Source organism: Aphis gossypii, chromosome X (genome assembly GCF_020184175.1).
Source record: "Aphis gossypii isolate Hap1 chromosome X, ASM2018417v2, whole genome shotgun sequence".
In the NCBI taxonomy this organism is placed as follows: domain Eukaryota; kingdom Metazoa; phylum Arthropoda; class Insecta; order Hemiptera; family Aphididae; genus Aphis; species Aphis gossypii.
Window position 1 is genome coordinate 875227 of NC_065533.1, and position 27703 is coordinate 902929.

Genomic DNA, 27703 nt, shown 5'->3' on the forward strand with positions numbered 1-27703 from the left:
GTGCCGATGTCTGAATTAATATAGATTTATATTTTTCTAGATCGTTATCTGAATAAATAAGTGGGTTTTTCAAAAATAATAACTGGATTATACCCGAGGTTGATGAATAAGTAGTACCATCGATAATAATAAAGTTTTCAATAAATTTCACTTCTTTATCACCCAAGATAATATTTCCATCTGAAAGTTTTTTCGGGCCATAGGTTTTATCTAAATCTGCAGAGTGAAACCAATTTTCAATTTCTTGTTGGTAGTTTTCGTTAAGATTCGATTCGTTGATAGTTTTTGTTTCGATCGATGTCGTTTGGGTTGTATCCGATATTTTAGTTAGGGGGTCGATAATAGGTTTGAAAGTTTGTGACATTAATTTTTGAACATTAGCTTCACCAGTTTTTAGTGTGATGAATTTACGTTTAATATTTTCTTTAGCTTTGACCAACTCGTCTAATATAGTACCTTCATCCTTCATGACTGTGTTTTAAATGAAAATTTTTATTTTATGCGTCGACTTATATAACTACATACGTATCAAATCCAAATCGATAACGTCCGCTATCGCGCTCACTATCTTTACAAATAACAACGAACGCAAATCTATCTCGGTTCCAACACGTAACGCAAAACTGCTTAAATTGTATATATGTCATATCACCTGAACAGTGTTCATTATACACATGTCTTAAATTGGTCTCATCTTGTTTGAATAATACTATTAAATTAGCTTTGTCTCGGATCAACTGTTTAGGCACTTTTGAATAACTCTGAGCTAGGTAAAATATATCTATTTTATTGTGACGTCCGCGGGAAAAAAATTCCCTTATCACATTCTGATGTTCTCCGATAACATCGTCCATAATAAATATCGAGTTTGGTAAAACTTTTTCTGGTGAAATGACTTTATCGTTCTCGAAAAATGTAAAAATGTTAACACCATCAATATCGTCAATTATACTTTTTAATAATTTATATTTTGGTTGTTCTAACGTTTTAGAGTATATGTAAACGTTTTCAAATCGTAAGCCATTCTTATCAACGAGTAGAAAATATATCAAATTTGTTTTGCCGCATCCGGAGCTACCCAACACCAGTGAACGTATGGTGTTTGGAAATAGCTCACCATGCCTAAACTGTATTACGTCCGGAGTATCAATGTTATAAATTTGAATTTTTTTCTCTTGTTCGATAAAACGCATTTTTCACTATAAATATCAATGTCATGTAATTGAAAGCGTCACACGATGTCTCCCGTTCGTAAGCGAAACAACAATAAGGGTTCCGGTCTTATTAACTCTGCCATAAATCATTTACCAGTGGAATTACATTTGCCCGGTTATAGGTAAGTTACTACATTACATAATTAAATTATACTAATTGTTGTATACATATTTTAGATTTGCTGGTCCTGGTACAAAATTAAAAGAAAGATTGGCACGCGGTGAACGAGGTATAAACAATCTAGACGAATTGGCCAGAACTCATGATATAGCTTATGAAAAAAGTAATTCACTAGCCGATAGACACAGGGCCGACGAAATATTAGAAAATCAAGCTTGGGAAGTGTTTAAGTCTAAAAACACCGGTATTAAGGAAAAAGCCGCATCCTGGTTGGTTACTACAGCTATGAAGGCTAAACGCAAGATGGGTGCTGGTTGTGGTTTTAAACAGATGGTTTTGGCAGCTAAAAAATCGATCAAAAATAAAATGAATGAAAAGAATATAACTAAGTTAATAAAAACATGTTTGTCAGCTGCTAAAAAAACGAAAAATAAGAAAACTAAAACTCCGAGAATTATACCTATACCGAAAAAGGGCGGTGTTTTACCTTTAATACCTATTTTTGCTGGTTTATCGGCATTAGGTGCTCTTACCGGCGGCGTCGGTAATATAGTAAAAGTTGTAAATGAATTAAATTCTGGTAAAAACACGCCTATTCATCTAGGAAAAGGTTTATATCTTTCACCACACAAGGGGCGATCTTATAAGATTGTCAAAGGTAAAGGTTTATACTTGTCGCCTTACAAAGGCGGAACAGTGAAGAAAACTAAAAAAAACTAATTTCTACGTTACCCGATAGAGCGTTGTACGATTATGAGATTATAAAATACGCTGGCATGTTGAAAATACCTCATTTCATAGGAGTGTTTTCAAGAGACAAGTTACCTCTAAGAGTTAAACACAAAGAGTCGGCGGTAATTAATTTGGACCTCGAAATCGGTACAGGAACGCATTGGGTAGCGTATAAAAAAATCGGGAAACAAGTTAAATATTATGATAGTTTTGGAAATTTACCACCACCGCTAGAAATACAAAAATATTTCAACGGGTGTAATATCGAATATAATTACGACAGACATCAAAAATACAATACGACAAATTGTGGACATTTGTGTCTACAATTTTTGTCATGTACACCATAACCTTAACCGGTAACTCGAGTGAATTGTCTTGTGACTTTTTCCCACCGATAGAAGTCAGTAAAAATGCTAAGATCTGTTTGTTGGGTTTTCAAACAAATAATTCTATTCCTAATATAAACGAAAAGTGTAATAAAATAGGTTTTGTTTATAATGATGTAAGCGTTAGCTATACAATACCTACAGGCTCTTATGAGTTGACAGAAATTGAAAGGGCAATAAAATATGCATTACATGGCACAGATATATTATTCGATTTGAAAGCTGATAATAATACACTAAAATGTACAATGTTTTGTAATGAAACTGTAGATTTTACCATGCCTAATAACTTAGGTCAGTTGTTGGGTTTCAAAAATTGTAAATATCCAGCTAATGTAAATCATGAATCAGATACGGTGGTTAATATTACAAAAACAAACTGTATATATATCGAATCAAACCTAGTTATAGGCTCATTCAACAACGGAAAGCAGTGCCATACAATACACGAGTTTTATCCGAATGTGCCTCCAGGTTATAAAATAATAGAGATACCATCACATTTGGTATTTTACCCTATCAATTCTACATCTATAACACATACAAGTATAATTTTAAAAAACCAGAACGGAGAGTTGATCGATCTACGAGGTGAACCGATATCAATACGACTATTAATTCAGGACTTGTGATAAAATGGCTTTGCAATTTTATAATATATATAGGCCTGCATATGTAAAACCCGTTAGTCGTGTAAGTAACACTAACAAGACAACAACTCTAAAGAAAAAGAAAAAGAAAAATTCCAAACGAAGACAAGTTGGAAAAAGTCTAACAGCTGAAAATTTAGCGTTTCTACGTTCGTTAAACGCTATTTAATATGGACAATACATATTTAGATGTGACAGCTGGATACGTTGACGAATGTAGAATAACGCAAATTGATTATCACTCGTTTTTACCTTATTCCACATCCGCTCTCTCTAATAACGATGAAGTACGTATTGCTTTACATAACACAGAATGCTATACTCTACCATGCGAGAGTTATATTTACATCGAGGGAACAATAACCAAGCCTGCAGAAATAACTGATGACATTCGATTTATAAGCAACGGGCTGGCGTTTCTTTTCTCCGAAATGAAATATGAGATAAACGGAATTCAAATTCAAAAACTCGCTAATCCAGGTATAACGACTACATTAAAAGGATATTGTTCTTATAATAAATCGAATATTACATCGCACCATAACGCCGCTTGGGATAATGACTTTGAAAATGTTAATAAAGATTTTATTGACAGTAATATGTTTAACGGTTGTATTAATCTAAAAGATTTGTTCGGTTTTTGTGAAGATTATAAACGTATTTTAATAAACTGCAACCAACAACTTATATTAAATAGAGCTTCGATAGATATAAATGCCATTAAGCAGTACTCAAATAATAAAGTTGTCACAGATGCGCCTAAACTAAAAGACGTTAAAATAAATATAACGAAAATATTATGGCGTATGCCTATAGTAAAAGTTAGTGACAAAGAAAAAATTAGATTGTTGAAAGTAGTAAACAATCAAAAGCCACTAACATGTGCGTTTAGATCGTGGGAGTTGTGCGAATATCCGTTTTTACCTCAAAACACATCGCATTCATGGAAAGTTAAAACATCCAACAAATTGGAAAAACCACGATATGTTATCATAGGATTTCAAACTGAAAGGAAAAATAGTCCAAGTAAAGCAATGTCATTTTTCGACCATTGTAAAATTAAAAACTTGAAGGTTTATTTAAATGCTGAAGTATTCCCCTATGAAGATTTCCAATGCGACTTTACAAAGAATAAAATTGGTACATTATACCACGCATACACCGAGTTTCAAAAATCTTACTATGGAAATGACAATGTTACACCTCTATTGTCCAGATGCGATTTTAAAAATCTTTCACCGATTATAATTGTTGACATGAGCAGACAGAACGATAACATAAAAACACCAACTGTCGATCTCAGGATTGAAATTGAAACCGATGTAGCTTTTCCCGCTTCCACTTCAGCTTATTGTTTAATATTACACGATCAAATTATAACTTATAATCCATTTAATGGAGAAGTGAGAACCTTGTAAATATTTTTTTTTCAATATTAAATAATCTTGTAAATATTTATTGTAAACCTTAATATTAATTTAATAAATAAAAATAATTTTTTTTTTAATATATCATGTTTTTTTTTTATTTTCACATAAATTATTTCATACAATTATTAAAAAAGTCGACGCTTTGTTTTACGCACTGTTGCGGGATAATGAGTGTATGTCGATGATGATGTTGGTGTTGTGTCGAAAAAATCTGGCCCGTCATTTTGATCGAACCCATTATTAGCATTATCCGACTGAAAAATATATATTTATAAAAAAAAAGATTTAGTACTATCTTAAACCGCGATGTTGGGTAAAAACACAGACTATATATATTATTAGCATTATCCGACTGAAAAAAAATATATATATAGTTTGTGGTAAAAATGAGCGACTATATAATAATATTATATAAATTATTACAATGCTCTGTGAATTTAATTTTTAACTTTTCAAATAATTGGTGCCATATTATTTTCTCTTCAGAACCACGTGAACGACGTGTGATAGGGAGATGTGATGATACTGATAACGCGAGGAGACTCCAAATTATTTTTAATTTCTTATTCGTTATAGGGTTTCATTATTTTTTTTTTCTTTATTTTTAAATTATAAATACCTTATCATCAGCGTGATTAATCATATCAAATGTTTGGGTATAAGGCTCCATGTTTGTTTGAGTATAAGGCTCCATGTTTATTGGTGAAAATCTTGGTGATAACGGCGAAATTGGAGACATCATTGACAGATTTTCATTTAACTAAAATAATAATTAATGTATTAAATATCACTGTTTATGTAACATATTTTTTTAAAATTACCTCATCCATGTCTTTTGCATTCCTCCGAGTTTCACAAATTTCTGCTAATTGTACGGCGGCGAACATTTTGACTTGATTGGCATAGATACGCTTCATTGGTATGTTTTGATAGACTTTCACATTTTTTATGACATTTATCATCTCTTCAACATTTTCCGGTGGTGCTGTAGCAGTAATTTCTTTTATATACGCACCAAATTCATCGATATGATTTAGAATTTTCGGTCGAGTAATTGTACATTTTTGATTGATACTATCAAAAATACACCATTCTAGTTCTTGCATTTGCAACAGATCAGCGCGATTCAAAAGTATTCGACAACCTTCTTGATTTTTTGTTTCTATTACTAATACATTTTCTCCGGAATACACCATACTCGATAATTTTAGAATATCTGACTCGAGAAATAGGGTTCGTTTATATTTTACTGTCTGGTCTAATATAAACGAAAGGATATGTCCCATCATCGAGAATACGCGTCTTAACAAATCTGGAGAGATATTCACATACCTTGAAGAAGTTATTATATGAACACGTACATTAAACTTATCTGTTGGATCGATTCCGATATGGATGAACTTGCGGTTGTTGAAATGTAAAGTAAAGTTGGTTGAGTTCATAAGATGTGCAGGTGGCGTCGGTGGTACATATTTGAAAACCTTGGAGTACACTTTTGCATTGTCAGCGATTGAGCCAGCCATATTTGTTGGTAGAAATATTTTAAAACGGAGTAAACGATTAATATTTTAAAACGGAGTAAACGATTAATATTTTAAAACGGAGTAAACGATTTGTAAACAGACTGAGTGTATTGGTAAAAATATTTGAAAGCGGAGTAAACGATTAATATGTGTCGTATGGTACACGATTGTCAACAGACTGAGCGTTCACAACTCTTGTCTGCCGATTTCTATATTTTAAGAATATTAAGATATGGATTTCAAGGTTTATCAGTACTCGAAAAAAGTATATGAATATTGTGAGTAACGTATTCTTTATATATCATATGATAGCGAATATTGTACTATTTTTTTCTCGGTGTAACGATATCGAGACGTTCAGTATCTAATGATTATTCGCGATTTCTATATTATGTTAGAAGGGGAAATACTTGTGCGCATGCGGGATATATTATACCGGTTGCGTGATGAACAGGTTGCGGGGATCTAATGGAGGGGGGTGTACGATGGTACACATCAAGGGTGTGGGATGTTGAAGGTACACACCAAGGGTGCGGGAGGTACACGGTACACACCAAGGGTGCGGTAAGTGGGTAGGTACACAAAAGGGAGGGTGCGGGAGGTACCCACACACCCAAGGGTGAGGGGTATGTGGGGGTACACCCACCAAGGGTGCGGTATGTGGGAGGTACACACCAAGGGTGCGGTATGTTGTTGTGGAGTGGGGGGTGCGGCACACACCAAGGGGCGGGATGCGGTTGTGGGGTGCGGGATGCGGGTGGGTGCGGTTTTAGAATCGGCTATTTATCCTACTTTTGACTATTCTTTTAGACGGATGTTTACAGTTTTATTGTGAACTCTTTTTGTTTGCTCTGCTCTCTTCGTGTGTCACCGACAAGCAGCTATTTAGCTCAACTTAGTCTCGTTCGTCGGCGTTTTTTCATTTTTATTTTCTCAGTTTTCCAATTGTGGGATGTTTTTTGACCAACTAGTTTTGAGAACCTATTGTTCCATCCTCTCAACAATGTTGTTGGTTGGTACTGTGACAGTCATTGAGGGTAGGTATATTCATCGGTTACATTCCATACAGCTGGTGGGTACATTGTGGTAGTTTTTCGAAAAATAATATTATATTTTCTCTTTCCAATTCTTCGATATTTTCCACTAACGGTAGTATTCATCAAAATAATCTAATAGATCCGTGAGATTTTCGGGTAAATTGTGTTTTTATATACATACATCTCTTCTTACGAGGTGCAAAGGAAGGAAAGCAAGTGCATCAACCATTCCACATGTGTTTCCGAAATTCTATTCATCCCTTTTGTACATGTGGCAAGTTCCCAGTTCTTGTACTTTATGGAAGGTTGATTGACACAAATGATAGAAGCAGCCTCTTACATTTATATGATTACCAATTACTTTTCTTTTGCTGCTTCAATAACTGCACTTTCAAAGTCAAGGTGTAAGTATTCTGGGGTCGGGATATATAAATTTCGTTTAGAACATTTCTTCCATTATAATTTGGAACATTTCCACATATGTTTGTTTAGTTTTCTTTATAAAATACAATAAATTGAAGTTAAAAATACATTATTTTTTTTTATCCGTATTACGTATAATTGTAAGAAAAATTTTTTAGACAATCCGAAATTTCCGTCAAGATACCAGGTGTCTGATGCTGTAAGTAGTCTTAAATGATCATCTGTTGCAAACATAACTATTCTTTCAGACGCCTCTGGACCATTGTCCTTCAATAATAGTCTATCATTATCAATAAATGCCCATTCACCTATAAAAAAAAATTGATATAATTATTGTTAACTATAATATGTATTTCTCCTAAATATAATATACTATTTTATACCTTGAATAATAATTTCTTGTATGTTTTGAGGTTCTTTTGGATTGTGATAACTTCGATGGTTTCTAATGGTACGTTAATATGACTTTCCTTAGGCAATTCAGCTAAAATATCTACTGCCACATTTTCGATTGCCTCGGAAAATATTTGGCCCGGGATTATTTGACGCTAAGGCTTTATTTTTAATTTTCCTTTGAATTTTTATGGCAGCTATAGCTATATATAATATATATATATAATAATAATAATTTTTTATTGATAAATAAGTATATATTATTATAAACGGGTAAGTGCCATTTAGTAAAAATAGTACAGTAATTAAATAACATAATGTTTTAAATTAATTAATTAAATAAATAAATAAATAAAGATAAAAAAATAAAAAATACTTATTAAAAAAAACGAAAAATTAGGAACGTATAAATAATAATATAATAATTAAATAAATTTTACCATTTCGATCTGCAGAATGATTATGATCGTGGATTTCCCGTAGATTTTGAATTGTATGTGATGTTTTTAAAATAGCTGGACACTTAAACGAACTATATTTTGAACATCTCCATCTGATAAAAAATTTACAATCTTTTTGACGTACGTAAGTAAAATCATTAAAACAAACTTTGTCATTTCCTTGAGTGAATTTAAGTATTTCCATAATTACACAGTCACAGATATAAAAATTACTCGGAGACAAGGTACTCTATACTGCACTATGTACAGGAACTATAGAAGTATACTAACCATCTAAGGTTTAACCGTATAATTTATCGTTAACAATATAGGCCCGCAGTAATAAATAGACCGCCAACAATATTTTCTAGACTTAAGAAATTTTGTCATTTTATTATTTGTCAATCGTACTACTATAATGATTTCGATAAGTAGATAACGTCTTTATGTGTCGATAATGCGATTAACAGCTATTATGCGTTCTGGACTCAAACTAATTGGTCAGTCGGTATAACATCGTAATCGCGTTTATTGAGAGGACGCTACACCGACATTTGTTTGTTTCCGTTTAGGATGTACAATTATATATTTATTTTATATAAGTAAACTTTGCAAACTCGACAAAGCAAACTTTGGGGATTTTTTTTCCGGGGGTTTTTTTTCCTGTGGATTTATTTTCCGGGGATTTTTTATCCGGGGGTTTTTATTCCGGGGATTTTTTTTCCGAATACCAGCTCCACTACTATAGGCTGCAATATTATTAAAACAGAAGAAGATGCCCAAACAATATACAAATAATAATATTAAATAAATTTCATTCAAAATCAAAGTATGGATCTAAAACATGATATATCTTTCGGATCACCTCCCGTAAACATACCATTGCACCTATATAGTATGTGCCTACCAGTGGCGTATTTACGGGGGGGGTATGGGGGATAGATCCCCCCTTGGTCTTCTTTTTACTAGTAAGTTTAATAATGTTGGTAAGTGTACCTTCCCCCCACCGTCGAGGAAATTATGTTTTCCAACGTATATCCCCCCCTGGACAAAATCCTAAATACGCCACTAGTGCCTACTAGGTATTAAAATTATAAACTTAAGTAGTTACTCTCCAGAAAAACAATGTATTTATAAGATACCTATATAACTGTGTATGAAAACAAGTTCCTCACATCGATTGCTAAAAACACACTAAATCAGATAATATATAATCGACGAGTTGGTGCCAATAACTATAGGAAGAAAGGAAGGTATAGAAAAAAATGTATTTTGATATTTCGTCGCGCGTGTCGCCAATTAGTAATACGACGGCTGGAATTTCAAAAGGCCAAAACATTAGATATAACAATGAATAGTATCTATGACTAGACCCACATCGAACAGCATCGGTAGAAAACTGGTAAAATTATACAGCGAGTACAGGCAATAAATTACGATAGGTAATGATAACTAATTAAAAAAAAAAAAAAAATTGTCAAGGATAGGTACCTGAGACATATATCAGTAGAGATAAACTTCCGATTTTGGCACACATGTTAAATTACGAAAATAATTGGACCATTCGAGTTTGACTCAACACTCAAGCAAGACACGTCTAATTTCTTTAACATAATTGACATTCAAATAGCAAAAGTAAGTACAATATTGACGTAACATTATATTTATATTTTATTTTTTTACTGGATAAGAAATGTTAGTACACAAACAATTAGAATTTCTTTAAATGCATAATATAATTTGCGATGTTTAAAAAATGTTTCATAAGATTTGCAGTCGTAAGTAATTCTTGAACAAATTTACATCGGAGTGACGTTTTATGAACCAGTTCAGGATTAAAATTATATTTTTAATTTTTAGTACCTATTATATTGAAGTTATAAAAGAAAAAATAATAGAATAGGATTTATTAAAAATAATATTTATAAATCATTATAATTTAAATTCCTAAATAAAATTGGAAAATTCAAATGTTTTTAATAATTTCTGTAACTAAATGTGTTTGAAACCCATCATATACATATACCATAGTATACTTAAATCAGAGGTTCCCACCAACCTATGGTCCGCAAACCATACCTACCTATAAAATTTAAGCAAATACAAGCCCAAAAATCACATTAACGTATTTTTATAATTTTAATTTACTTTGATAAAAATAATAATACAATATACATTTTTTTAATAATAGTAATTTGTGTTAAATTGTTGATAAATGTAAAACTTTTACTTAAACTTGAACAATAACAAACATTATTATTATTATATATTATATTATATTATATATTATTATTATTTATTATTATAATATGTAAGCTAAAAGGAATTTCACTATATTTTATTTATTCATAACCACTTCGTTGCCCGTTAAAAATGCAAATTCTATATATATAGATTCGAATTTTGATTAATTTGTTATTTACTATTCGGTTTAACGGTGTTCAAAACTTAGACATTTTCATTGACTGTTTTGATTCTCAAAAATCTTGTGAAAGCACCACTTTAATATGCGAATTTTGTAAAATGCTTTCTTATTACACACTAAATTTGTGATACGATTTTACGAATGTACCGTGTAAATTGTAAGCATCGATCTATCATTGTTCAGGCTCTACGTTTATCAGTCAGTGAGTTACTCAAGTCATAATATTATAGTCATTCTGCTTACCGTTGCCGTGAGACTCTCTTATGATTATGAGAGCAGTATATTATCATGTAGGTAATCCACACGTGGTGGATTGCGGACCCCGTGAGATGTGTATAAGAATTTTATAATTTCTAACACTTAAGTTTCAAAGTTATGTCATTTTTTTTTTTTTTTACTACAGTGGGTAAAATACAATAATGTGCCATCTCGTGGTTTTTGTATTGTTGCCTGTTGGTAAAACAATAAAACTTAGTATAACTTGTTATGTTAGTCTATTGCTGTAAAAAAATGTATAAAATATATATATTATAATCAAGCTGTCCCGACACGGCGTTGCCCGCGTATTAGTTGGTTTTTTTGCATTTTCGTAGGCCATGTATTAGTGTTATTATGTATGAGAAAATTTAATAAAACATAAATATGGTTTATTACGGAGATATGAAAATTTTATATTAAAATTGCATTTAAATACCTATGTACTATGTGATACACCATACTTTATTGTGTATTATCCCAGCACTATTTTCAAAATAATTAATATAAGAATGATCTATGTTTATAATGTTACTAACTAATATTTATCTTGCTCGTTAAATATACCAACTCTATATGACTCAAACTTTGTTCAATTCATTATTTAATATTCGGTGGATTATGTTCTAGATTTATCTTAAATTTTCTGTTGCCCGGAATAAAAATTCTGATTCGCTGAACTGCTGAAGTATATTATCATTTATCAGGTAGGCAATCTATCTGCGGTAGATCGCTGACCTAGTGCTGTTTGTATGTAAGTGTATGATTTAACTCTAATAAATATCAAAGTTATACCAAGTTTGACATAGTACGGTGGATTATATTAATCAATTAGTACATAATCCTAACCCAACCTTAACACACTAAAATCCGATGAGAGCGTTCAGCTCGCCGATGATGCGTCTGGCAAAAAAATAATCAAGGTTATTGTAGTCACAACGTGCATTCACGTGATTGGCAAGTTTAATTTAATTTAAATTTAACTATTGCTGTGAATTTTAAATTTACTGTGGCCATTGACTTATTTCGCTAATTCTTATTTTTGTTGTTATGGTTTTAACAAAATATAACATCAGGTTTATAACTATTATATTCAATCATAATCAATAGCGACCTTAATATAGTTTATTTTCTTGCTGAACAACTGCAGTGACAGTTGTTGTTGTTTTTTTACACCCAGATTCCGAACTTTTCTGGTGTATTTTCCTAAATTGTATTACATAAGCACATTTTCCTGCGACCAATAAGAGGAATTATATTATATTATATTATATTCATATTATTAAATAGTTACCAAATGTTATCAAAATCCGTAATTCATTATATTAATTTTATATATTACCATAGCAACCACAAATAAATAAATATTATTCTCAAATCTTATAACCCCCCCTATGTGCAAAGAGAAGATGTTGAAGTCTATGAGATGTTTGTTTTAAGTCTCTAATGTGACGACACGCTGTAATATCTATGTTCGGCCTCATGGATGTTTATAAAATAAAATTTAATAGTGATATCTATAAAACATCGCGGCTGAGTGGTGTCCGAGAAATCACAATGTAATGTTACATAGAAGTTACAATTGTGACATGTAAAACATGCATATGGGTAAAATGGGTTTTGAAATCTATAAATAAATAGTGAGATCTCATAGTTATCACATATTTATCTACTGGAGAATATATATTTATTGTTATAATAATTATATTATTCATACTATAATAATCTGTTTAGTGTTTATAATATAGTTATTATTGTACTATTTTTCCCGCGTCTAGAGTTCTAGACTGTCACTCACGCGCGCACGCTGTTTTTCACATGTTTTTTAAATGTGTTGCTGATATTACCTACCGTACTCGTTTATTAAAGTTGTTTAAATTGTACTGTTAATTGAACTGTGATATATTGTGAGATGTCTTCAAAACAGGTAATTATTTTATGATTAAATAAACAATTATTTATATTTAATGCTAAATTAGCGACATAGTGCTAATATATTAAACATTTTTGACCAGATTATTAGATAAGTACCTACCTTTAATATATTATGAAGATATTAATGTGTTTATACGATTTTATCCAACTAAAAATTATTTAAATACCTATACCTAATATTAACATCTATGATACTTTTTAGGGTTATTAATAATAAATTAGATTGTGTTAGTTTATTACAAATTACTGTTTTAAATTTAAGAACAAATTGTACAATTATGTATATCAATTAAGTGCCTACCACTGCAATAAAAAAAAATAATAATAATAAAATATAATTTGTTTACTAATATTAATGCTATACTTCTGCATAATTTTTTAAATATGAGTTTTTTTAGTAGGCAACTAATGATTAATGTCTATCAAATAGACATAATCAAATTAGGTATCATTTTTATAATAAAGTCTATACTCATATAATATTGAAGATTTTAGTTGACACAAAAAATGAAAAATTTGTGATTTTATTGGGTAATATAATAATTAATATTATATATAATATGTTATTTGTAACTAAAATATATTGACTATCATTTTATTTTATTTTTTATTTAAAACTACAAAAAAAGTTTTAGTTTTGTGTTCATACAAAAAGATAAATGTACAATATGATTAGTACCTATAACTACTATAATTGTTATTTAGTGGGTTGTTGGTTATTTTAATGATGAAAACAAGTATTCTGTCATCCCATATAATTGGCTCATTGAATGTGGTTCAATGTGGATATCGAGATGGCCAAAAAGTGGCAATGTTACAACCATGATAACTGAATATGCTGACACAGAAAACAATTGGCCAACGTATCCAGTAAAGATAGTGTCACAGTTTTACAGTAAGAAAAATTTATTTACATAAATAATTTTTAATAATTTTGAGATTTTAGAAAATTAGAAGTAAATCCAGAGATTAAAATATAATTGTTTCGTTTAAAATCCTACCTAATTATTTTCTACCATATAATGGGGTAACTTTGATTTAAAAATGTTTTATTTAATCAATACCCAGTGTTGTGTATTTTATATTTATTTAGACACGTATGACGATGCTGCTGTAAAGGAAAAAGAAATATTTCTATCAGCTTCAGCCTCGGAGTCTGAATGTGGTGGAAGTTACAGGCCACTTAAAAAGCAAAAAACTACTAATAATACTCAATATGAAAGTGACAGCAGTAAGTTTCTAACTGAATTACAAAATATGTATTAACGATAAGTATGAACTAACTAATGAAACAATTTTTATTAGTTATTAGCTTATTACCATAGATATTAAAAAAATATGCTGTAATAAGTATACTTCCTACCTATTTGAAATTTGAGGGTTTCTACCAGTTACTGAGATAGGTTATAATTGTTGATGAGTTGATCATTTTTTCATGTTTTATTAAATTGTTATTAAATCACATTTATATTGATATAATGTAGGTAGATATGTTTAAACTTTAATTATAATTGTATTGACAAACAATAATAGACATAAATTATAAATTATTTAAAGACAGGAATAATCTATAAAAAATATAGGGTGTTGAATAAAAAATTAATTACTCATTAGTCACTTATAATAAAGAATGATCTAAACATTTAATTTAATTCAGACGTTTTAAATCTTTGCTCTCATATTTAAATATTGCCCTGTTAAAAATATTGAATCAGTTAAATATACCTACTTATAGGCTACTTATATTATTGTAGTATGCTCATTTGTACTTTTTTATTTTAGCAAGCAGCAGTACTTCTTTAACTCCAATAAAAATAAAAACACCTGAAAAAAAAAATAGTAACAATCTCTTTGCAAACTTGAATGTAAGGTCTTCTAAAAGTCCAGAAAATTTCATTCAAACCATATCTAGTATGTATCAAAATTAATAATATTCATTTGTATCCGATTTATGTTATAATAAAATAATTTTAAATTGTAAATTGTAGGTGCTATAAGTGGCTGTTATGACCTGCAAGAAGAACAAAGTACCGAATTTATGCCACTGCAGGAATCGGAGAATGATTGTGTATTGTCATGTATGTAACTATTGTCTATTTATAACGTATCAATGTTCATAAAGAGTACATTTTTTAAATCTCCCATTGTCAATTCTTGTTTACAATACAAAATTATAAAATTAATTTTAATTCATCTACTATTAGTTAATTAATTATGTTTTTTAACATTGATAATTGTATAACAATATGATAATATTTTTTTTTAATTCTTAAATTTTACATATAATTAAATTATAATTCACCTACATTCTTTTAAAATGTATTCTAATTATTATTAATCTATCTTAATTTTAATTTTTTATTTAACTACCTATCTATTTTTGAATTTTTACAAAAAAAAGAAAACCTTTAATAAAAGAAGTACGTTTGACTTTGTAAAACCACACTTCCAAATACTAAGCAAACATAATTTGTATTAGTTTCCTATTTATCTATATTATTTTCTTTTTTACAGTTGATCAAATTCCCAATGAACTCAAAAATCAGATGGGTATTTTGATAGAAAAAATTTCAACAACTCTGACCTATGTGAAAAGAATTGATGCACGGTTAGACTTGTTGGAATCAAAATTTAATTCTGAGTCCTTATTAGGAACGACAGAAAATGATTTTTTCAGCTCAATACCTATAAAAACTGTAGAAGGTCTTGAAGAAATAGAGGTTAAAATTAAAACAAATGTCGATTTTGAAAAAAAAGTGGTGAGTACATATTATATTTTTTATTAATTATTAATTTAGGTATAGTATAATTTTATACTTGAATTGCAATTAATATTATAGGTTACTTGTGTGATTCAAATTGGGGGATTGAATGTACACAATTTTATTAAAAGAGTCTTAGCCAGATTTTTTACAAATGAATTAGCAACCAAGTATTCGTGGTCAGGTTATAGGAACAACAACAAGTTGGAAACCTTAGAAATTATAAAAATTATAAAAGGTAATTGTAGTTTTTGTACATGTATTATATTATCTTGAATGTCTGTGTACAGTGTAATATATCTAGTGACAAATTTCAGGTGTGTGCATGAAGACATTTAACGGAACAGACATTGATTTTGAAACTCACACAAAGAATTGGTTTAGGCATGCTAGCTTGCGTCTATCTCGTGAAAAAAAATGATTTAGTTTTTTTATACTTTATTATCTAATATATGCTTTTTTTATAATTATTTTATTTACCTATTTAATTAAAAAACAATTTTAACGTTGGTGTAAAAAGTATAAACACATTATTTCATAAAAAAATAAAAAATAAAGTACCTACTCATTTATATCAGACTGCATATTTTTATTAAACGTACCTTATCATTAATTTTTTTATTATTATTATAAGGTTAGAAAAAAAAAAAATTTTACCTCATTATCTAGAAGACATTTATTAAGATGTGTACAAAATGAAATTACTGACCAGCTATCAAGTTCAACAAGTCTTCAAATAATGGAACCTCAAGTGCAAGCCAATCCAACACCTACAAGTCAACTAAATGTTCCTTTAAACTTAACTTTGAATAATATTTTACAACCGTTAGATCAACAATTTGTCAACAATCCTAATATAGTTAGTACCGAAGATATTTTTGATGATTCTATTTTATTGAATTGTGAAAAAATTGAAAAAACTTCCTTAAATGTAAAACTATGTAAATGGATAGTTAATTTTCATATTTCACATAACTGTGTAAATGCTCTCTTATTAATTTTAAGATCAGAAGGCCTTGATCTCCCCAAAGATACTCGAACTTTAATAAAAACTCCTAAAACAAAAGATCATACTGTTATAAGCAGGGCTCGTGAGTTCATGCATTTGCATATCAATCTTGCTAAGTCGTATTTAATGCTAGGTTACATATAAATCCATTTCAAGGTACTGTGGTTAAGTATGTGAAATTTTATGTTGCGTATTTTTGTATATTTAGAGGCTTTTTAACTATTTGGCATATTTATGCGTTTTCCGCGTTTATTGTGCATATTTTTACCGAAATTTGATCAAAATACAATAATTTATATTTCTACACAGTATAAAATATATGGGAGTTTTTGCAACATCAAATTATTAAAAATAAAACATATAGAGTAGATAAAGCGAGTACAAATATACGTATACGAACGTATAGGTATGTAGCCCGCATTAAGCAATTAGTGGAAAACATGTTATGTTATGTAACAATATGTAATATTATGAGTTATGACTCTTATCTTCTTGATACTTTTACATTGGTTTATTCTAGACTATATTTCAGTCGTTATTGTGATATAGTGTACGGACGTTCGTTCAGTTTAACAATATTTCGCAAATCTTATATATTTTTTATCTTCGTTTTGAAATTATCTATCATGCCGAAAGAAAAACCGTCATCGGCCTGTAAACTAAGACAATTAGTGAATGAATTTGGTGAAAATATATTCTCGGCCGACAATAAAATATTATTTTGTCAGGTTTGCGAAGTAAAAGTCGCGAGTGTAAAACGCTTTAGTGTTGTGCAACATATTAATACTGAGAAACACAAAACATCACTTCACCGACTGCAAAAAAGTAAGGAAAGAAAATATTTGCAACAACTTATCCCTACAACTCCGAAAAAATCAGACTTTAATTTTGATCTGTACAAAGCTATGTTAGAAGCTAATATTCCGTTAAACAAGTTAAACAATCCGCAATTTAAAGATTTTCTTGCCAAGTATACTGGAAAAATATTCCTGCCGAACCTACGTTGCGGATTGGATATATTGATAGTTGCTACACCGAAATAATGAATGAAATAAAAAAACGTGTCGATGGGAAAAAAATATGGATTTCAATGGACGAAACGACGGATATTGAAGGAAGGTACATAGTCAATAAAATTATTGGAATTCTAACAACCGATAGCCCCGGTGAAATATTTTTAATAAATGTCGAAGAACTTGACAAAACAAACCATAGCACTAGTTGTAAGGCATTTGATAGATCGTTGTTCTTAATTTGGCCCGAAGGAATACGTTATGATGACGTGATGTTGTTTTTAACAGACGCAGCGCCTTATATGAAGAAAGCAGCACGTCATTTACAAGTATTTTATACTAAAATGGTGCATGTTACGTGTCTTGCGCATGGCTTACACCGAATAGCGGAATATATTCGTTCACATTTTGATACCGTAACACGGGGAAACTTTGTACCATTTTTTAGCATTTTTAAACTTTCGGGCTAAATTTAGGTAGGTTTCACTTAAGAAAAAAATAAATAAATATGTACATAAATGTGTGGGTCTAGACAAGCCTTTTGCAGAATCTAATTTTTAATTTTCTAAGTTTTTAAGTATAAAACATTTATGAAAAAAATTGGGCTAATGTTTCCCGGCAATGGGGTAACTTTAACCCGCCTCCAAATTTCCTTATATATTCCCGTTCTCATTTATTTGGGCTAATGTTAGCCTATGCAGAGTTAATCAGCAAGTTTTTGAGATGAGATTAAACCAATTTTTACGGTAAAACAAGCTAAAATAACGAGTAGAACAGCATTTTAAGGAATAACAAAATTTATAGATCATAGTTAGCACTAGATCAAACTGTTTTTTGGCGTCGACAAAACGTTACGACTAATGATATTTTTTTTGATAACAAGGCAAGTGATAACGGCGAAAACTGTTATCATATTCGGTTAACAGTGTTGTCAGCTATCGAAGTACTTCCAAATATTTTGATAATAGTCACATGTCTTATCACAGCATACAAAAATATGTGAAATTCCAACGGTGGGCCAAAGTTACCACCCGGGGCCAAAGTTACCCCGTTTTACGGTAACGTTGATGATTTAGTGGATAACGTAAAAAAAATATCCCGCAAATCTCCATGTCGTATTTAAATATTTAGAACACTTGAACCTGACTTAGCATTACCACCAGAACCCATTATAACACGTTGGGGAACATGGATTTCTGCAGTTTCATACTATTGCGCACATTTTGAATCGATTAAACGTGTTGTCGAATCATTTGATGCAAATGATAGTCTAGCAATTAAAAAGATCAAGAAGTATTGAAATCTCAAGCACTGCAAGCAAATTTGATTTATATAAAATCGAATTTTGAATGTTTATCAACGGCAATCACCCAACTTCAAGAACAAAAATTATCATTATTTGATTCAATTCAAATAACAGAAAAAATAAGTGATATATTTAAAACACTTCAAGGACAACACAGTGACAGTATTTAAACTAAATTTGATTCAGTTCTAAATAATAACCATGGTTACAAAATTTCTGAAATTATATCTGGTGAAGAGAAAAATATGACAAATCTAGGATTACCCGAAGATATGACACTTAATGATTTTTCTTGTTTTAAATATGCACCAATCACCTCTGCTGACGTTGAAAGATCATTTTCAATGTACACCAATTTACTCATACCTAATCACCGTTCATTCAAACTTGACAACATTAAAAAAATTCTTATTGTGCAATGCAACTCCTAAATGTAACTCCTAAAGTAAATTTTTAATTATTTAATTAAGTATTTTGTGTATTGTTTAAAAAAATTGGATTTAAAATTTGAATATGAATGGACATTTTTTTGTTATTCCAAAATTTACTTATAGTATTTTTATTTTTTAATCTACATATTGTTGATACATATTTTTAGAGTTTTAGTGCATATAAATGCATATTTTTGATCTCTAAAGGCATATTTCAATGCATATTTTCCCAGCTTTTAGTGCATAAGTGCATACTTATTTAGGCATTTTTTAGAGCATGAACTCACGAGCCCTGGTTATAAGTATTCATCCAGGATTGTATATACATCTTGGTATAGAATTTATGTTGTCTAAATTAATAACTGCACACCTGGAACATTTTAAAAATGACCAAATACAACTAGGAATGAATGTCGATGGTTTACCTCTAACATCAAGTTCGAAATCAAGTCTTTGGCCCATTCTTATATCTTTTGTTAATATACAAAATTTATCACAAATTGTAATTCCAGTAGGACTGTACCACGGAAAGTACAAAAAGCCAACATCAAGTAATGATTATCTAAGACCGTTTATAGATGAGATGAAACACATTTTATCAACTGGTATAACTGTTAATAATAAACATTTTCAATTTAAGTTAGTTCAGGTTGTATGTGACGCCCCGGCAAAAGCTTTTGTTTTAAACGTTAAAGGCCATAATGCATACCATGGATGTAACTCGTGTACAGTTGAAGGAGATTTTATTCATAATCGAATGGCTTATTTAGATATTAATGCACCTTTAAGAACAGACCAGTCATTTCGTTCAAAAATGGATGAATTTTATCATAAAGATGTAAGCCCACTTGAATATTTGCCCATAGATATTACTTCTTCTGTTGTGTTAGAATATATGCACAATATTTGTTTGGGTGTTATGAAAAGATTATTGGCATTTTGGGTAAAAGGTAAAAAACCAGTGCGCTTTGAGGATCCTGACACTATTACTAATGAATTAATTAAAATAAAATCATTTTTTCCTGTTGAATTTAACCGTTTACCAAGAACTTTAGAAGAATTTGAGTACTGGAAAGCTAGCGAATTTAGAACATTTCTCATTTATACAGGACCAATTGTCTTAAAAGGACGGATAAAAAACTCTTTTTATAAACATTTTATGCTTTTAAGTTGTGCCATAAGATTGTTAATTTCCTCTAAAACTGCATATACTTATAATAATGTTGCTAAAATGTTATTAAGACAATTTGTAAATGAATATTCAGAACTCTACGGTAAAGAATATGTAGGTTATAATGTACATGGCCTAATTCATATCAATGATTTTGTGTTACTGCATGGAAATTTGGATGCTTTTTCTGCATTTAAGTATGAAAATTATTTACAGTTTGTAAAACATAGTTGCAAAAATTCTAGATATCCTCTTCAGGATACATATAATCGTATAATAGAAAAAATCAATACTATGTCAACTTGTACTATAAACAAATATCCTTTACTAAAAACTGAAATAGATTATGATCCTTCAATAAATAAATCAATTAATGAAACATTTTATAAAGAAATTATTTTAGAAAATTTCACTATAAATATAAGTAATTCAAAAGATAATTAATTTGCACTAAAGATCATGGTATAGTAAAAGTTATTAATATAATTAAATTCTTAAATGGTAAGATTAAAATTGAAGTTATGAAGTATAATACATCTACAGTATTTCAAAATCCCATTTCATCAGATATTATAAAAATATTTTATACTCATGAAATTATTCCAAAGCCTTCTTTAATTTCAATTGATGTAGAATCTATAGAATATAAGTGTTTCTCATTTCCAATAAATGACCAAAAGTCCATAGTTTTAGCATTACTGCATTCTACATAGGTAATTGCTATTTCAATTATAAAAATTTAAGTTACACAATACAATACTTTTTATCACTTAATATGTAAGTTTTTTTTTGTAATATTCGATTAGAAATTAGAATAGGTAGGTATGCTATACATTCAGTTAAAATTCAATACGTATTATATTCTTGTTAATAAAGATTTCATTAGTTTCTGTATACCTACCTACCTACCTACTTTATTTTATTTGTATGCTTACACATTGATTATTAATTATACATTTGAATTATTTTCTCTAAATTATATGATGGAAATTTAATTTTATGTTACTTGTTATTATATATTATGTTATTTTTAAGACTAAAATGTATATCAAATTTAATAAAAGTTTTAATTTTTATGTTTCTATCAATTGTATAGTAGGTAATTTATTTTCTAAGTTTTCAAGTTAAAAATAATTACTTTGTATTTTTGTTTAAAATATAGTTTTAAACTGTTATATTAGATTGGTACCTCCTACTTACTTAATGTCTTAATAACAAGTCATTTGAATAGCTTAATACTTTATAGTATTATATATACTATATATATGTATTATATATTATGAACCGTATATTATTATATAAACCATATTATAAACCCATAAAAATTTTAAATTAGTATCATTGTGGTCAAAAAGAGGAGGGGTATAGGCCCCTTACTTAATATTAAACTAAACAAATTGCAATTTAATTGTTTAATATAATTATTTAAGGCAGAAATGTAAAAAAGTAATTATAATTTATAATAGTATTTTGCAATGGTTAATATAGGTATCTACTTACCATGTAGGTAACGAACAAGTGATTATTAAAATATTTTAAATACACCATATTATTACATGAAAATCATCTCAGTAGCGTGTCCCGATATGTTAGGCGTAGGTCCATTTAGGTAGGGGTGTCAGGTTCGAATCTTAATTGAGTACAATGATTATTTTTTTCTTTTTTTCCTAGACATTTTACTTTGTATGTGTACTCTATGCGATATCAGTGGGATGAAAATGTGTAGTCACATGTATCTTAAACTGGTAGCGCATGAAAGTTACAATGTGACGTAACATAAACCATTATTTTGCAACATCGCATGCACTGTCTTCACAAGATTGGGCATTAAGCGTCTCTGGGTTATCTAAGTGACGTCTCTGAGCGCAAATATCGAACTGCACATGTCTCAGTGTGACTTCTATGTTATTGCTATACAACTAAATTTTGCACACAGGGCCCATAGCAACCATTTATAAACAAAAATTTCTATCGTAAATCTCAATATTCCTGTTTGAGCACATATTATTAATAATACATATTGAAAAAAAACTATCCTATCTTTTAAGTTGGACCAAATTACACGCGGTGTAAAAAATTTCATCAAAATCGGTTAAGTGGTTTAGGAGTCCATTGAGGACAAACATTGTGACACGAGATTTATATATATTAAGATAAGATTATATTATATATTATTATTATTTATTATTATAATATGTAAGCTAAAAGGAATTTCACTATATTTTATTTATTCATAACCAAAATTCTGAAATGTGTAAAAAATTGATTCTTGGCTATGAGAATAAATAAAGTCTAAAATGTATAGTGGTCTGTGACGTATCGAAAGTTCTCAAAGTAGTTCACAGTGTCAAAAAAAAATTAAACCACTGATTTAAATATCTTTCAAAATAGTATAGACATAGTAATTTGTATTTTATACTCAGTTTATTCATTTTACTAATTTTAATCTCAAAATATTATCCAATAAGATATATTTGTGTGACATTGTCACTGATGTCATGAATTCCTGTACGGGATCCCTTGCCCAACAATTAAATTAACTCACGATAAGTACACACTGTTAAGCATTATACGTACTTTTTTTTGTATAATATGTAAATAAAAAACAACGGTCATCTTTTAAAATTATATAGATTACTTTTTCCTGTATTGTCTACATACTTCTTTTGGTGTACCTATTATAAATATTAATCACATATCATACAATCATATTGTGTTTATTTTAATAAATACACATCAATGTTTCTTTTTATACAACCATTTATTTATGTACTGAAATACTATTGTACAGTAATGAAATAATGAAACTACAAAATATAAAATATCAATGCCCCAATGCACATTAATTTATTATTAATTTTTATTATGAATAATTTAAAAATTATTGATGTAATTTTCATGAAATTAAATTAATTTTATAATAAAAATAAATTAAATAAGCATTATTTAGGGAGTTTTATTTAAATGTATGTATTATCTCATCGAGATGATTAGATTAAAAATATATTTATTATCTTATGTAGATACCTAATTATTTTATTTTTATGATCTTAACTCTATTCATATGCTAAACAAAATACCATCATTCAAAATTTGTGGACCTTAAATGATTTATAATTTATTAACAATATCAACTTTGAAATTATATATTTAATATAGTTATTTATGTATTATATAGATGTCTACTATTATTCATAATTATTTCTATGGGGGTGCTGCCCCCATAAACGAAGAAAGAAAAAATAGAAAGCATGAAAAAGTAAATTATTTAACTTCAAACTGATTAATTTCTATTTTTTTTTTAGATGACAATCAACAAAATGTTGAAAAAAAAAATAATAAAAAACCAAGTATGTATATTGTATACCTATTGAGTATGCTATGTGATTAATTTCACATACCTAATTTATTTCATTTTTTTTTTTTTTTAAGAGTGTAAGACGTGTAAAAAACTACATTTCGGCAAATGCCGATTACAACAGGCCAACACTAAAAAAAACAAAAATAAAAGTTAGTATACCTATATTGGATATTAAATTTTAATTGATTAAGCAATAATAAACATGTATTTTGTTGTTTGAATCAGAATGCAAAATATGTAGTAACCGCCACAAAGGCTTGTGCTGGTAGAGACCAGAGAGCCAGGTAATTATTGAATTCAATAAAACAGTTTCCTGACTAGGTGCAATTTAAATATGATTATTTTAATAATACAATTTTTTAAATTTTAGAAAACAAAAACCAAGGACATGAGAGCGGTCCTTGACTCGAAAAAAAAAATAGTAAGTTTTTTTTTTTTAATACTTAAATATCACTATGCATATTGCACATATCGAATATTTAAATACAATAATATTTATACTAAGTTCCTGTTAATTATAATCAAACCATGTCTTCATTTAATTTATTTATCAGTGGAATATCCAAGAGAAAAGTTCAAACTTCAGGAAATATTAAATTACTCTATAGTTAATTAAATAATAGGTATATGATAGTGCAATTGTTGATATTGCAATTCAATTGAAATCATGGGCGCCCATTGGGGGCAGGGGGGCAAGATAGGGCACTTGCCCCCTGGACAAAAAATATTATGGACTTGTAGCTCAATAAATATTACCATAATATTATTGTTATCTTTATTAACTTACATTTGAGAATTTTTTTTATTTTGACACCCCCCCCCCCTAAAATGTTATCTATTGACGCCCATGATTGAAATAACTAAAATGGCTCACTTTTGATTTTCATAATCACACAATATCAAAATACATTCCACTACATTCAGACTCTCAAATATTTGCAACCAAACATTAAATGTGTATTTATTAAGGATTTTTTTTGTAATGTAACTAAACAACCACCCTCTCTCCCAAAAAAAATTCTAAATATCACTGATGTTCATAAAAAAAAAAAAAAAAAATAGGATAACTATCAACTTCAAACACCACAATAGTGTACCACTAAAGAATGTGTGTATACACTGAAGAATAAGTTTATTAAATATATGTTATAGTCAAACTAGGCATTTTACTAAATGATAAATAATCAAATAAGTTCATTTTTTATTCAATTTCACTACCAGTCTAGACATTTAGTTAAATGATTTTAAGAAATAAAAAAATATAACGATATTTTCTATTAATTATTAGGTACTAATTAATTTATATATTATATAAAAAAAAACCATTAGTGATGATAGTGTAATTATATAAAAATGTAATTTAATAAAATGCCTGATTTGACTATATGCCTATCACATATACACTATTCATAAAACTATAGTAAATACAAAATATTATCTAATTCTGTTGTAGAACAAAACAGACAATGAAATGGAGGTGGAGGAGGAGGAAGACTGCGAACTCATTAATTTTGAATAAAAAAAGAAAAAAAAATCGTTTTAGTTTTTTTTTTACATCCTACCTATCTACCTACATTCATCATGGATCATTAAAAAAAAAAAAATTCTACCTATAAAAATTACAAAATGTTATAGTACCTGTTCTTATTATACGTTGACTAGTTGGTTGTTAATGAGTTGCTGGTTGAAGCAGGCAGATATGTTAGCCAGCATAACGTATGCAGACATGCACCAATAAATAAGTACACTTTTTTAAATCTGCTTCCTCAGGGTTATAGGACCTAAAAATGTAGGTGAATTATGTTAATTAGTAAGTCAAAGACAAATGTGTCAAAAATTGTAACTCTCAATGTATACCAATAAAGTTCTAACCGAAAAGAGTATAACATTGTTAATAATACTTACGTATACATTGTGCTATTTTAATTATTGCATTGAAATGTCTAGTCCATAGTAAAGTTGCCCATAATCACATTGGTTGGAGTTGGAAATTTATAATTTATTGCCCAAAATATATTTTATTTCGACAAAACAATTTAAATGAAAAAAATAAAATAATAATAATAAAATAAAAAAATCACACGTGCAGCCTACAATTAATATTCCATTCACAACCAGATTACCAGAAACCACTATTAAACAAATTTAAATTTAAAAAGTAAACATACCTTGACGAAATGAGAGGTATTATAGGTTATTATATTAAATATAATATAATATTATAAGTCTATACCATTACAATTAACTAAATATTTTGATTTTTGATAATCACAATGTAGGTACACTATAAAAATAATTTGAGCATAGCGACTGTCAGTGAAATATTCAAATATCACGTACCTACCTATAATGTATAAACTATAAATGTATAATAATATAACATTATTTTCGAAAATTTTAAATTACATATTGGTACCACTGTATAGATTATAATGTTCAAACCATGAAGATTAGAGATAAGGAGACCAAAGTCCTATGAGCCGCCCGTTTATAAAGTGGCCCGACAAAAGTCGCACGGTTATTCTGCCACCAGGAGCGCGTCGTTCGGTTAGAGGGCTACATTTTACAATTATAACATGTAGACATGTAGTATATATAATAGGAATTATGTATGTTTTTCGAATTAAACATGATTTATTATTCCTTGCAAATAATTTATTAATTTATGATTTAGATCAGATCTAAAACATATATACAGAATTAGGGGGATATTGGTTAAAATTGGTTCAATAATAAAAAACAAATATATTATTATAATTAGCTATTAAACACATGGACATAGATGATTTCCATATGATTATTTATTATTGAATTCATCAAAATATTAAACTTATAAATAGACAATGTATACAATGATAAGGTTTCAAATAATTTGTATTATTATTTTGTATTTGTTTGATTATTTAAATACAATAATTATACATAATACCAGAGTAATTTGTATTTTTTATTTTTTTTACCTAAACATTAAAAATGGTTAAGTTTGAACTAAAAACTCTTATAAAAAAAAATTGTGACAAACGATTTTTAATTTTTTTTAGCTATAAAAACAACTCATAAGGAACCTTGTATTAAATTTTCAAAACTTTTTTGTCATCCAAAAATTTTTTATTGACACTTTAAAAAAAATTTCTCAAAAAAATCGAAAATTTCAGTGGTCTATAAATAACTCAAAAAAGTCAAAATTTTTTGAAAATTTAACTATATACAGATACCACTGACATTAACATTTGGTGAAAATTTCAAGTATTTTCAGTAATTAGTTTTTGAATTACAACCATAAAAAAAATCGATTTGGTCGAAAACTGGTTTTGCGTAAAAATTGCCGTTTTTCCGTTCTTTTTTTTTTGTTTTTCTCGATTTTTTTGAAAACTGTTGGAAAATGTTAACTTTTTACCTCTATTATGCACCAAGGATATTCACTTTTACATCGGAAACCACCCCCATAGTTTGAAATTGGAGCATTATTTCGACTAGTTATGCTGTACACACAAAAAAAAAAAAAAATTATACAAAATTGAATGTTGAAATAAAAATATAACTAAATATCTTATACCTAAGTATAATATTTATAATTAATAGCATATACATACTAATAACATAATTCCATTGTTGAGAATTTTCAGTTCTGGTATTAGAAAATCTACTTTGGAAAGTATCATTTACACTAGGAATATCAGAAT

General features: G+C 28.8%; 4 protein-coding genes across 4 annotated transcripts; 3 read left to right on the top strand and 1 right to left on the bottom strand.

Moving 5' to 3' along the window:
• Nucleotides 1–367: 367 nt before the first annotated feature.
• LOC126552926 (uncharacterized) lies at nucleotides 368–6242 on the bottom strand. Its single transcript, XM_050208108.1, has 3 exons — nucleotides 5358–6242; nucleotides 5156–5296; nucleotides 368–4790 (listed from the first exon to the last, which is right to left on the bottom strand). The coding sequence occupies exons 1-3, from the start codon at nucleotides 6057–6059 to the stop codon at nucleotides 4662–4664; spliced, it is 972 nt and encodes a 323-aa protein (XP_050064065.1). The 5' UTR covers nucleotides 6060–6242; the 3' UTR covers nucleotides 368–4661.
• Nucleotides 3277–4524, top strand: LOC126551737 (uncharacterized). Its single transcript, XM_050205805.1, has one exon. The coding sequence runs from the start codon at nucleotides 3277–3279 to the stop codon at nucleotides 4522–4524; it is 1248 nt and encodes a 415-aa protein (XP_050061762.1).
• Nucleotides 6243–13962: 7720 nt separating the features above from the next.
• LOC114120631 (uncharacterized) lies at nucleotides 13963–16203 on the top strand. The gene is made up of 6 exons (XM_027982597.2): nucleotides 13963–14198; nucleotides 14750–14878; nucleotides 14956–15045; nucleotides 15482–15726; nucleotides 15808–15967; nucleotides 16047–16203. Exons 1-6 carry the CDS (start codon nucleotides 14012–14014, stop codon nucleotides 16148–16150), a joined length of 915 nt encoding a protein of 304 aa, XP_027838398.2. The 5' UTR covers nucleotides 13963–14011; the 3' UTR covers nucleotides 16151–16203.
• Nucleotides 16204–20230: 4027 nt separating this feature from the next.
• LOC114120630 (uncharacterized) lies at nucleotides 20231–21871 on the top strand. The gene is made up of 2 exons (XM_050205808.1): nucleotides 20231–20963; nucleotides 21822–21871. Exons 1-2 carry the CDS (start codon nucleotides 20246–20248, stop codon nucleotides 21869–21871), a joined length of 768 nt encoding a protein of 255 aa, XP_050061765.1. The 5' UTR covers nucleotides 20231–20245.
• Nucleotides 21872–27703: the final 5832 nt, after the last annotated feature.